Genomic DNA, 12,852 nt, shown 5'->3' with positions numbered 1-12,852 from the left:
TCGAGCGGTCCTTAGCTGCGCACCATTGCTCCTCCAGTGAAAATTTCACAAAACACTCGTGTTACTCTGCTTTCCTATTATCCTACGCTATACATATTTAAAATAGTAAAAAGAAAACAGCAGGGTAAGATGGTATAGGGGTACGCGCTTAAGCTTTAAAATATCGTACAAAACAAAGTAATACGTTTCATTAATCAAAACTTCTTTGATTTGAAAGAATATTGATTTAGATAATTGTGCGTACTCTTATCGATTGCGTGCTATTATACCACCTTACCCTACTAAAAAGTATAAAGTAGAAAACGGATCGGCACGATAAACTTATCTTCGAACTGTCGTTGAGAACTGAACGAGGCGTTAAATCCCTCTCGAAGGAATAACAGACTTATAATAATCGTTGGATTATGAATTCAGGGGTGCACGAATAGGTCCCGGGTTACTTAAAACGTACACACGCGACAAAAGACTCGCGTTCTCCCCTTCTTGTAAAAATATTTCACTTCCTACCTGACGACAGTTCGTCCACCGAAAAATGTGTCCCTACCTCTCTATTTGGAGAACAGACAGAAAGAAGAAAAATTTCTGAATTCTAGACGATCCGAACAATGTCCCTTTCAAATTCCATTCTAATGTCATCTTTTAGAAAGTATAATATACATATCTATAATCATGTTTCAACGAATAATTACGAATCGTTGTTCGTGTTGCAGGTGAAAATCTGGTTTCAAAATCACCGATACAAGTGCAAGAGGCAAGCAAAGGAGAAAGCGATGGCCGAACACAACGCTCAGAATCAGGTAATTACTAGTTAATCTCTTGTCCTTAAAAAAAAAAATAAAAGAGAGAAAGAGCAAGTACACCGAAGAAAAAACATGGAGTAGTGTACGATACAGAGGAAGGATTAAATTAAATTCTGTCGTTCGTTCGTCTCTCGTGTGATGATAATATGTGTGTCCTTGATAGATCGGATTGCCCGAGGGATTTCGAAACGTCGAGACACACGACAAAATATCGAGCGTTTCGAAATGAAATGCTTTTAAATGAAAAATATTCCGAACGCCACCGTGCCGCACCGGATCTCCTCGCATCCACATCGTATTTCGTTTCGAGTGGCCCACTCGACCGGCTCGAAGCGATTCTGCATTCATTTCGTTATTTCAGCCGAAATTTTTCAGGGATTCACGATTTCGCGAAACGTAAAATCGTCTGTGTTAAACATGTAATTACCGTCGATGTTGCGCCACCACTGACTGCTCTTGTAGCATTTTTACCTTCCCTTTATCTCATTTTTTTTCATCTTTGAACGAACGACAGAATTTATTTGAGTTCCCCTGTGACTCATTTACATTTAAACACGAAATAAAGTTCTAGGAATCATCGAATTTATCTACAAGTTATTTTTGTGAATACTACAACTCTATATTATATTTTACTTACAGAGAAGCTTCTCCCCCAATAATGACCCTTAACTACAGAAATCTACCTTACTTGGATTTCATTTCTATCTATACGTGCAAATAGGTTACACGTTATGCAAGAAAATCACACTAAAGTTAGGTAGAATCACTGGTAGCTATTGCAAAGACTCATCAAAGATCTCCGTCTACCCTTTCTTTTACGTTTCGCTCATTCTCTCTCTCTCTTTTTATCGACTCTAATAATGACACGCCAGATTCCCGAGATATCGTAATTGCGAGTTCGAAACGTGCCTTGTCTCGATCTGGTCGCACGCACTGACGAATATGAATCGCTCCTCTAGCCGGCTCCCTCTTCTTCTGGAAGAATAACATTCAAAAGAGACGTCACAGGCTAGCGATCGTTCCGATACACACAGATCCATCTTCTGAATACATTAGAGAGGACTGCGAGTATGCGAGATCACGGAATGTCCCGGCATGCATTAGCGGCAAATCGTTCGATCCCAGTTGGCAAGAATCGACGCCGTGGCTGAAAATCATTTTCGTGTCAACATCCAGCGATTATTTGCTCTACCGTCAGTTTCTTACGATACCGTAATGAACCATTCCCAGAAGTGTTTTCGAATAATTCTATCCAGCTACTTCATTATTATTTTTTTTTTTTTTACCTTCTATATTTGTACGAAATATTTTTGTAAAAACGTACTATGCGTATACGTACCAGGATGATAGATACTCGACGGGGAATACCGTTTCGACATAAGCGGATTTTCATAGCGTATTTTTCAGCCACCGCTGACTTCAACGTTTCATCGAATCTCGATGAAAACTAGCACACGGGCCGCGCGATTTTCGCGCAAAGCCACTTTCACGGGTGACGAGGATCCAAGTCATTCTCGTTTCTGCTGTTTTCGCTTGCTATATGTTTGAATGACACCCACTTGTCCTATATAGGATCAACAAAATGTTATAATCTATTAATTTCCATTTAACCCTAGGAGGATAGATTAGTTAAATTATCTTTGAAAAAGTTTTAGAAAATAGGTGGTTTTATGTATCCTATCTTTTACTTAAAAGTAAGATATTAAAGATACAGGTTGATCCAGTTTATATACCTACACGGTTGATTAATCAGTGTCATTATGTAGGCGCTTTAGTTTAAAATGTATCGATCTTTGAAAGATGTAACAATGATCGATGTTGTCTTCGAATAGAGGCCGGCATTGTAGCCGCCAAGCGGTGGCTCGTAAACACCCATAGAACATTAATGGTGCTGAAAGTTATCCAGTGTCCCGATCTGTAAACGATCTACTCCCCTCGATTCGTCCACGCCAGGACGAACAGCCGCCCCATAATTTACTCGTTAGTTTTTCGTGGCCCTCGTAGACACGGCATCCCATTCATCTCTCTCTCTCTATCTCTCCCTTCTCCTTTTCTTTTACTCGTACCTCTATTGCCATGGTCTCGATTTCAATTCCGTGGCTTGTTTACCGTTCCTCCCTATTCTCAGTGCAGGATTTTCGTTCCATTATCTCGATCTGTTCGGTGATACGTGTAATTGCGTGGCCGGGTTCGCGTGCACGCTACGACGCGAAGTAGGTAACAGAGAGTATCGGTAGTGGTAGTTGTTGCAAGCATTGTTAGCGTTTCGTACACAATAGGATTTGTCCCGTAGATAGATCTTGCGACAAAGAATACTGATCTTCTCTCAGTGTTCATTCTGAAAATAAAATAAAAATGCATTAGTATCAAAATAATCATCAATCATCCCCCTGGCGATAAGTATCAAAGAATTGAAAGTTTTGAATCTTGTGCTTAATCGTTTCTCGAATTAAAACAGCGCGCGACGAGGAGGCAGCAGCCCCGACGCCAACGTCGTCGTCGTCGTCGACGTCGTCGACGGGTTGGCAGGCAGAGCTCTGATTTTTTTTTTTCCCTTTTTTCCCTTTCTTTCGTTTTATTCCATTTCCTCCCCTCGCGGCGGTAAAAAAATTTCAAGTGGCAGCGCGAGCGAGCGAACACGGGAAAAAGAAAGAGAAAGAAAAAGATTGGGAGGGAGAACGGGTGAGAAGGAGAAAGAAATAGGCGAGGAGAAGAGAGAAGAGGAAAGGGGGGGGGGGGGGGGGGAGAGAGAGAGAGAGAGAGAGAGAGAGGTATCCTGCAGGGGAGCACGGAAACGGGTGCTCGAGGACCGGTCGCCATCTTGCCGAGAGTACAGTCATGCACAACACCTGGACGCGAATCGGGGTTACCAATACTACTATTGATATCGATTAACCCATCCCTCAAGATACCAGCCGTCGATCTTTCGACTCGTTGATTGAAATTTTACAAGTTACAAATCGTAATTATACTTAAAAGCTTCTCTCCCTTACCATTGTCTTCCAAAATGTAATCGTTTTTGTTCTTAACTTTTTAATAGTTTTTCAAAAGCTGGATGATTTTTAATAAGAGCCCGAAGATCAATGTTTCGTTTCCTGAAACGAAAAAAGAAGAGATTACTTGAAAGAAAATCTGGCCTCCAAGTTTTTCCCGCGTTTTCTTTAGCGAAAGCGCGAAAAGCTGTTTGGCGGGTATCGAGAGACCGCCTAATGTAATTACACCCGCGGTAAAACATCGGTTATTAGATTTAAAAACCACTTCCTCGTTTACGGAACCCATTGAATTCCATTCGTCGCGGAAACGAGAGGTCCCGGTAGAAATCTTTTAATATCTCTTCTCGGTGTTCTTTGTTCGGCCGAGGCTTCTGTAAAGAACGAGACGTAGACGACCGTCGGAGAACGATGGAAAGGCGAGGCGAAGAACGGGGCAGGGTGAGGCTGTGCCACGGGAGGCCAGCTTTTTAGTTAATTACATCAGTTCCGAGTGTTTTTCCACGAGAGATGCATTCGCGTGGAAGTCAGCACGGTGCATTTGGATATTCGATGCGGCTGTACCTAAAATGAACATCGTGGCGACCGCGCAGACGACGACGTTTCAAGTACAATTTATTTTGCAAATATCCCTGCCCTCGTTCCACGCTCGTCATATATTAAAGGAATTAAATGTACCTTTAAAGGGAGCCCTTTTTAAAAACCGAATCTCAGCTCAGGTAATTCTTTGATTGCCGTCTCTTCGTTCTTCATCCCTTCCTGTAAACGCGTTCTTTAATTAAAAATAGAAATCTATTTGAGTAGAATATTTGAAATAGCGTTTTACATAAAATTAAAATCAAGTCTAAGCCCGATCTCGGTCGAGTCCTTAACCCAAAAACCAGAAACGATAACGTTCGCTTTTCGCAGAAGAAATATTAACGCCACGGAGAGAGCGAGAGGAGCCGTGTTCCTGGGAGAGCTAGGAGGGAAATCGACGCGTAATATGCTTCCCGAGAATCCAATCGCGGCCGCGATCACGGCAACATTGAGCCTCATTACGCGTCGGTGGTCGGCCGCTCATAAACACGTACTACTCCGTTCCTAAGCACGGCCATTTTCGCCGGAAATCGCTTAACGCGCGTTGAAGTGGCTAAAGTGGCGTGACGCGTGACGCGCGCGCCGACCGTCATGCGTTTAGCGTAATCGTCACTTTGTCAGCGTGAAGTGCACGGCATGCCCTGCACTTATGTTCGCGGCCGCACCGTCCACGTAAGTTCGTGTCGGCCACTCGAATCGAATCACCGTTACACACGCTTCGGACCCCTCGCCGTTTTCATCCGTGAACAATTGGCCCACGAAATCGTCGAGCCTGAGGAAAACTAGGAGTTTTCTCTATCGTCCAGTTAGCTAGGCGTTATTTCCGAGCGGTCGCGATTATATTATTAAAGCGTTGCTGGCGTTGAGATCGAAGAGGAATGTCATGTACCGAATGTTGATACAGCTGAGTGGTCGTCCCGGCAGGTACTCGGCCAGCTTGCCTCGGCTTCTGTTTGGCATGCCGTGGGGTCCTGCCTCGGCGTACCGAATCCCCCGATAGAAAGAGACACGCGGTTGAAGGGATCCGTGGTACGGCAGCAACTCCTCGATGTTGACGCGACCGACACATACCGGAACCTGGTCCACGGTAGCTGGTACTGTTTATTCCTAATGAGAGAGAGTCAGAGAGTCCAGCGAGAGTAGGTTCGAATGATGATCGTAAGTTATCGCGCGGGTTAAGTACCTGTGCCTACCAAGCCCACGGTGTTTGCTCGGAACACAGAAGCCTTCCGCAGTTGAACCCCCCAGCTACGTCCCACGTCTCCTTCGTCGGTTCGTCGTACGCAGCTCGGGACGTATGTACTTGGATTTACATACTGGGATCGGGTATTCTAAGCCGTGTATTTTTTACTTTAGAGATGAGGTCAGAACAGGAATCCGAGGTTTAAGCTTTCTCGAATAACGATGGAACCTGTAGGAAGATGAATTCGTTAATAATCGTACCAATTTTTCATCGTTAAGAAATACCGACATAAATTCTTAATCAAAACGATGATATATTTTGTTGCAGAGCGCCAGTTCGCCACGACGGGTGGCCGTACCGGTGTTGGTGAAGGACGGCAAACCGTGCGGAAGCGGCGGCGGTGGCGGAAACGAGGGTAGTCGCGGTGGACCAAGCGCGGCCTTGGCGAGTCCAGCCCCTCACATGACAGCGGCGTCGAGTCCTCACGGTTCCCACCACGCCGCCTCCTCCGTTTCTCATCACTCGGTGGTCGGTGTCAGCCACGTGATGACGTCCAGTCAAAGTCTTCAGCATTGCTCGTACTCGAGGACGGGAGCTCAACAGAGCATGCAGCAGCAACAGCAACCGCAATGCGGCGCGTACCTGCCGTTCCAAGGTCGGGCTTGGTAGTACATGCCCTCCGCGGCGGGGGCTAACCCCTCCGTCGCAGGTCCAGCTGCCTGGTACCCCGTGGAAGACAGCCCTTAGACAGAGTCACGTGTCCCATAGTCCAATTTCATGAACGATGCGAGGTTCTTACCTCGAAACTGGTCGTTGGAGGAACACGGGTCACGTGCTAATCTAGAAGAGTACTGTCTTTCCCTGGTGACGACGCGAAACGCAGACGCTGGAAAGCCGGATGAACTGTTTCTTCATTTCGGTGTTTGAGAGAAGATCGTCTTGGACGATGGACAAGTTAATGGAGAACACAGGGCAAAGAGAATCATACGATGATTTTTCTTTGAGATGATTCTGCGTGGACCGCAGGACGATTACTTGGAGTCGATGATTGTGCCAAGGTTTCGATCGCTTCGAGAATCGGTTAAATCTATCAACTCGTCGAGGTCAATAACGAAGCTGAGGAAGTAAAAATTGTGAGAAGTCTTTGGACACTGGAATTTCTCGGGCTCTTGAAATGTCAAGTACTTACGCGTTATTTTTCGTCGTTCCTTTCAACGTCCACAGAAATTGATTCGCCCGTTAAACGTTTCAACATCCAGGAACCATGTTCGAGATCCTCAGACTCTGACGTTTTCACGATCTACCATAAAAACAAGGAGACGAACAAGTCCAAACTTCTAATGGGATTCGAAGCGATTCGAACGCACCTCCGTCGCTAATCGATTCCACCTTGAAAGAAGAGTCTGATACGAGAAGAAGAACAATCTAAATGTGTTACACGTGAAAAAGGAAAGAGACTCTAGAAATTTTCTCATTCACGAGTGAATACTTCTGCAAAGTATAAAGCAGTTATTGCAATATCTTCCCGAAAAAACGACTAGATTATCTAATTAACGACCATTTACTACTTAAAGAGTTTTCGAGCATTACTCGATGAGAAAGATGAAAGGATCGTTTTACTGCACCTGCAAGTTGGCGTAGGTGGGTAAATGCAGGTGTTGGAATAATCTGATCGGTCCACTCGATACGAGTCGATTCCAATTGTGAGAAACCGTACACCGTGTGTGACATTCGAGACCCACTCTGCCGACACTGTTGCCTATCGCTGCAACAACGTGAAAAGCATTGGAATTTCCGGTGAATTGATTTTCCCCTGGTCGCAGCTTAACTCTGAGAGTTCGAATTCAATGTTGTTTCATTTTAACACTTTGTCTTCTGGTTAAGTTAAAAATACTTAAGAAAAAAACAAACCAATGAATCGATGTTGGTAGTCGAAAGAGTCCTGATATTGAAATGGCCAAGTATTCTACAGTTGAGACATTCGAATAACACCAATCTAAAAAGAACTAAAGGTAACAAGAGTGTCCTTAATACACATAGCACATTGTAACAATGGATTCTTTGGATCCGAAATTACTGTATAGTAATTTTCCAATGGAAATAAGTTTCTACCGAAATAGAATATCAATCTAAAGCTTGCCTACAAAATCCTAAATCCTAAATTTGAAAATCACGAACCTACTTTTTTCAGATCCAGAATCCATTCTTACAGTAACTTGTAATAAAAACGAACGCCTAGTTACGCGAATAACTGAAGCGGGCAAAGAACCGTAGCCAAACAGACGGCAACGCTAAAACCTCATCGTTTCCACGCGATCCTCCGCATCCGTTCGCCAGCTTCGTATCCGTTAGAATTCTTTCATCGAGAATTGAAAAAACGAGAATCTATTCAGGCCGAGATGTCGACCAATCGGCTGGCGGTGATCCGTATCTAAAACACACACACCCGTAGAGAGAATAAGTATTCTTTGAACTGGTGCGACAGGAAGTAGGGGGTAGGCGTATCGCGGGAGAAGGTGAGGAACAGTCGAATACACGGTTCGTTCAATTGAGCGACGCGAATCCGAGGTTTTTTCCAGGGAATCGTGTCGCGAGCGTGTTTCAGGCGAACCACGTCGAGCCGGGACACGCGTGTACATAGTTAGAAAGATGTATATTACAGCGTTTTTCTTGTCGCTCGTCGAAGAAGAGAAGGAGGATCGATCGAAAACCGCGAACCTTCTCTCTTCCGCGGTCGGCCACGGGGAACAAAGAGGAGTCGAGCGAGAGAAAGAGGAGATAAAACACGGCGGTGCCACCCTGTGATAACGGGGTCACAGCTGTGAATCCGATGGTGTAAATATAAAACGCGTGTTGCGCTGGTGTTTGGGGGCGTACACGTGACACTTGGTTGGCGGAGTGTAAAAGAGGATGCCACCAGAGACACCGACGAAACACGAAAGTCGGTGGATTTTCGATTGAAAACCGGAGCGTTCACGTTCTACTGTGTAAACGATTTAGCAAACTCGAGCATTATCGACATTATGTAACACACACACACACACACGTACATTTACACTGTCATATAGACACGCGTACAGACATGGAACACGGTACACAACACATACACATACAAGCGTAAAAATATAACGATTGACGAAATAGCGAGTAGCGTGTGACGGTGAAGAAATTAGAGATTATTACAAAAATTTTGTAAATAACGACAGAGATATTAATAAAACGATACTTATTCAAAGGAACGAGAGTGCAGCGTGTAATTTGGAGAACCTGTCTCGCAGCCTGCTTCACCTTTCCTTCTACCCCTCGTTGCTACCCTTTCAGATTAGACAAAGGATTGATTACGCTTGAATGATTTAACACAGTGAAATCATCGGTGAACATCGGCGTGTTAGTTTCTCTTTCATTATGTTCATTGAATTCGTATATCTTTCATGAAAATAAGCTTCGAATCATAAAAGGATTCTGAGAATCGATGCAAGTTACATATTTAAATAAATAAGTCTAGCAATAACTGCTACAGCTCAATAAAAAAAAAAAAACCAGGGCACTCGTTTATGACGTTCGCGTGGCACGGAGACTAAGAATGTTTCATTACATCTCTCGCGATTTTCCATCGCCCCGTTTCTCTTGATGCGGAACGAAACGATCCCACGACGAGCGCCATGGAAACACCCTCCTTCTATGAGTTGCGCCGCGTTATTCCTGGCCCCGTAACGTCGTAACCCCCATAGAACGCGACGGTGTACCTACGATTATTAAGGTAAGCCGATCTCCTCGATAGGTGAAGGTTAATGCCCGGCATGCAGGTAGAGTAGAAGCCAGCCACCAGGAGTCGGCCGGCTGTTATTGGATATTTGCCGGGGGAGTTTGTAGCTGGGGCTAAACCCTGGGGGTAGAATTCCGGCGATTTATCAAGAGTACCGTGACTAATTGCTCCTGGAAACGGCTGCAGGTACACGAGTACGATTTACCGGATCGAAACAGAAGAGATCATGACTCAAAAATATAACGTAAGAATTTGAATCTAAACCGCGGGAATAATCGAAGGGTATAAAAGTATGAAAAAATGATCGCACGTGTTTCACGCTCGATGTTGACGCGCGCGTGTCGTGCGTCCACGCGGATGCATGTGTATGTGTCTGTGTGTGTGTCGTATGACATACGAGAGGTCCTGATGGTGACAGGCGACCGCTTCTGGTGGTCACTCTTATACACTGGTATCCCATATCGCACCCCACACACCCCTCTCTTTCTCTCGCTTCGCCCGCCATTATCATATTTATTAACTGCCGCTCGACGCTTATATCTACACCTATTCGCTGCCATTCCTATATAATATAATCTGTGCCAGTGACAGCAGCACGTGGCTCCAGCCTCCATACCTTCCCTTCACCCTCGAACGCCGGTCCATCTTCTCTTTATTTCTCTCGTTTCCCTACCGCAACTCGCGCCCTTATTAGACTGGCACGACGGATTTGTTGCAGTTTGTTTGATACGATTATAGGATCCACTGGTTTTCTCGTGATTTCTGATGGACGTCATGGAAACAGAGGATTAGTACAGGACATACAGTTTGGTAATGGAAAGATTATGTTTGTAGGTCACTTACTGGTATACTATTGTTAGAGAACAATGAGCTTTGGATATTTTTTTCAAGGTCATCGAGGACTTGTATTATCAAAGCTGTTGTTTCTTGGAGAATGGCACGCGTAAGCTTTCGTATTCGCGATTCCTCTGGTCGATTGTAAATTCATGAAGGAAAAGGAAATCGAACGCCCCACGTCGGAACCCTGTTCATGAATACCGGGCCGACGAAAACATGGGGCTGTTTCGATCTAAGACGCGAGAGCGAAGCTGGGGTGTCCTTAACCAGGATGCTAATGTCGTCTTCTTCAGCCTCTCTCCCTTGATAGCTGCTGGATTCTAATGCATTGCAAAGGGTTACCGAGCAACCACTTGGCATTCGTCATTCATGGGTTCCTGTTCGAGTCGAAGGAAGTTTCTAAAGGGAAACATGGATCATTGTTTAAGTTAAATGAATTGGAAGAGGGAATTGAAAACTGCTGTAACATTTTATTTTAATCATAGAGAAGAAGAGTGGATATACTGACCTATAAGCTAAAGTGTAATTGGCGTACATACTTGTGAATCTACAGGGGCGGTCAGGTCGAGGATTAGAATGAATTAAAATTAACGCCTTCTCGACACGATGACAGAGGAACTAGAGAAAAACTTTTCCATCTTCTGCAAGGCGGCTTTCCAGTTCGTATCAGTCAATCAATCGTTTCTGCAACTACACCTCCCTCGTCCTCCGGCGCGTTATTGAATTGGAAATTTCCGGCCAGGGGACAAAGAGTCGATTTCATTTGAAATCATGCCGCGTATTTCATAGACTTTCATTCGAACAGGTAGAAATGCAGATTGCCGGCGACACAAAGCATTCCAGTCGGGATAACCGAACTGGATAACGGGTCCAGATATTGCTACTTGACTCCCTCGCCCTGCTGGTAATTGCTACGCCAGAATGCCTTTGCCATTCGGTGCCGTCAGGGAATTTGCAGATATTCGCTTGTTCGCCGTATGTAAGATACCTATGCGTTGCCGCTTGCTCCACCTGAAATTGATATTTCATTGATACATTATTAAATTCGAATTAAAAAAAAGACATCCACGGTTAAAGGGTTGTTCGCGTCGCTCCTTCACATCTTCCCATGGATTTTCATAGCTGTTCACTTCTTGAAATACCTTCGATCAATAATAAAAATGTTATAAAACGATAATCCAGAATAACACCGGACGACGAACGGGTTTGTTAAACGTTTGCGTCACTTGTAAGACTTTGCTCTTTGCGTAAGCTCTCTCTCGCTAATGAAGCGCACTTAGTCGCGAGAAAGAAGAAAGAAAATATAGCGTCGACGCACGGTTTTCATTGATTCTGAACAACTTGCACCGTTCAATGTCTCGGCATACGAAATCGTTTAACCACCGATCGGATGAAGAAAACCCGGCAAAGTCTACTGTCTGTGACCCGTGTCCGAGCGTACGTCACTGTGTTACTCACACGAGAAGAGAACGAGCGACACGTGTATACACATACGACATCGGGTACGAGTATACGTTTGAGTCTGGGAGCAAAAATCGCGCGTTGGAAACGGTGGGGAAACGACTCCGCCTCTGGTCGACCCTACCGTTCTACGAACCCGCCCTATGGGTACGCCCCTGAAGCGAAGCCGGTTGCGTGGGCGAGCTTGACCTCCAGAAGTAAATCGTTCGAAGACGATGGAAAATGCTTCTTCGTGGCACAACCAGCTTTCCACCTACTGACCGAGACTTTTTTTTTCTTCGCGCTCTTTACCAAGTCTCTTAGATTTATTCGTTAAAATGTTGCCAGTGAAAGTTGGTCGTCGTCGTTACAGACGCTTGCGCGTTTGCTATTCTAAAAATAAATAAGGGTTGCTTTATTAGTGTTGGAACGGAAAAATTTGCTCTGTATTATTTTTTTATACGAACCATCAGCTTCGTTGACGCAACGACGCGTTCCCCGTTGATAGGAGCCGCAAGGCACGTCGGTCCGTTATTAATTGTCGATTTCGCGTGCGGAGAACAAAGGTTCGCGACCAGTCCCCGGACACACTTAACCGACGCCTGAAAAACAGTTGCTGCGACACAAAAGCTTGACGCGGCGTGTATAACGAGCACTTAAGCACTCGACAACAACGGTCGAACTCGAAAATGTCATAAGATGGTATTGTACAGGGAGGCCACTCGTCGGCCCGTTGGCGCGTACACGATGGTATATTGTTTATCGAGCAGAAGGTAGACACAGGGTGCAAGGGCAGAGCTTTTGTAAAAATTATGCTCGCTATATACTTTCGGTGGACGAGAGGTACGCATATGCCTACCGGCTATTCGATGAACTCTCAAGAGGTTATGTACGAACGACGAAGGAAAATCGCGAAATCGAAAGTTCCCACACACGGCGAGGCCACCAGGGGCGACGCGCTCGGTTATACTCAACGTAGCACCCCACGACAGGGTGACGACGTAGGTCTTTTTTTCCATCCGAACGTATCGTTATTTCCGCGAGACTGGACAACCGAAGTCAAGGAGTCGACGTGACGCAAGCGGGGGGTCCGATTCGCACGGGGGGTCAACCACGGAATCGAAGCGCGACGCAGGTGAAAGCCCCTTGTCGGTAACTGGTACGAGACATTATCGACAGGCGGGTGCCCCGCGCGGGAAACCTCGCGGGGGGTCGCATCTCGTCACCTTTTTCCTATCAGACTGCTCACTCCACCAT

At 45.3% G+C, this 12,852-nt stretch overlaps 1 protein-coding gene and 2 long non-coding RNA genes across 5 annotated transcripts in view; 1 reads left to right on the top strand and 2 right to left on the bottom strand.

Moving 5' to 3' along the window:
- LOC143305917 (uncharacterized) overlaps positions 1-3,528 on the bottom strand; it is a 5,970-nt gene extending 2,442 nt beyond the window's left edge. For 2 of the 3 annotated variants that reach the window (XR_013063136.1, XR_013063135.1), the window contains exons 1-3: positions 2,538-3,528; positions 2,140-2,364; positions 1,710-1,947 (exon numbers count right to left, since the gene is read on the bottom strand). This is a non-coding gene — a long non-coding RNA (uncharacterized LOC143305917). Of the gene's footprint in view, positions 1-1,709; positions 1,948-2,139; positions 2,365-2,533 lie in introns of all 3 variants that reach the window. The other variant, XR_013063137.1, reaches the window with a different exon arrangement.
- Positions 1-6,221, top strand: part of LOC117609948 (homeobox protein Nkx-2.4) — a 21,692-nt gene extending 15,471 nt beyond the window's left edge. The window contains exons 3-4 of the mRNA XM_034336742.2: positions 711-797; positions 5,880-6,221. Coding sequence (XP_034192633.1) covers positions 711-797; positions 5,880-6,221 — 429 coding nt within the window. The remainder of the gene's footprint in view (positions 1-710; positions 798-5,879) is intronic.
- LOC117609958 (uncharacterized) lies at positions 3,553-12,852 on the bottom strand. The gene is made up of 13 exons (XR_013063134.1): positions 12,063-12,852; positions 11,741-11,988; positions 10,664-11,166; positions 10,162-10,554; positions 9,935-10,080; positions 7,796-7,983; positions 7,464-7,548; positions 7,178-7,382; positions 5,841-6,955; positions 5,553-5,780; positions 5,259-5,476; positions 4,469-4,549; positions 3,553-3,895 (listed from the first exon to the last, which is right to left on the bottom strand). It is a non-coding gene; the product is annotated as an uncharacterized LOC117609958 (long non-coding RNA).

The sequence above is a fragment of the Osmia lignaria genome, chromosome 12 (assembly GCF_051020975.1).
Source record: "Osmia lignaria lignaria isolate PbOS001 chromosome 12, iyOsmLign1, whole genome shotgun sequence".
Classification (NCBI taxonomy): domain Eukaryota; kingdom Metazoa; phylum Arthropoda; class Insecta; order Hymenoptera; family Megachilidae; genus Osmia; species Osmia lignaria.
Note: the sequence above shows the minus strand (reverse complement) of the source record. Positions and strands in the feature narration are given on the sequence as shown.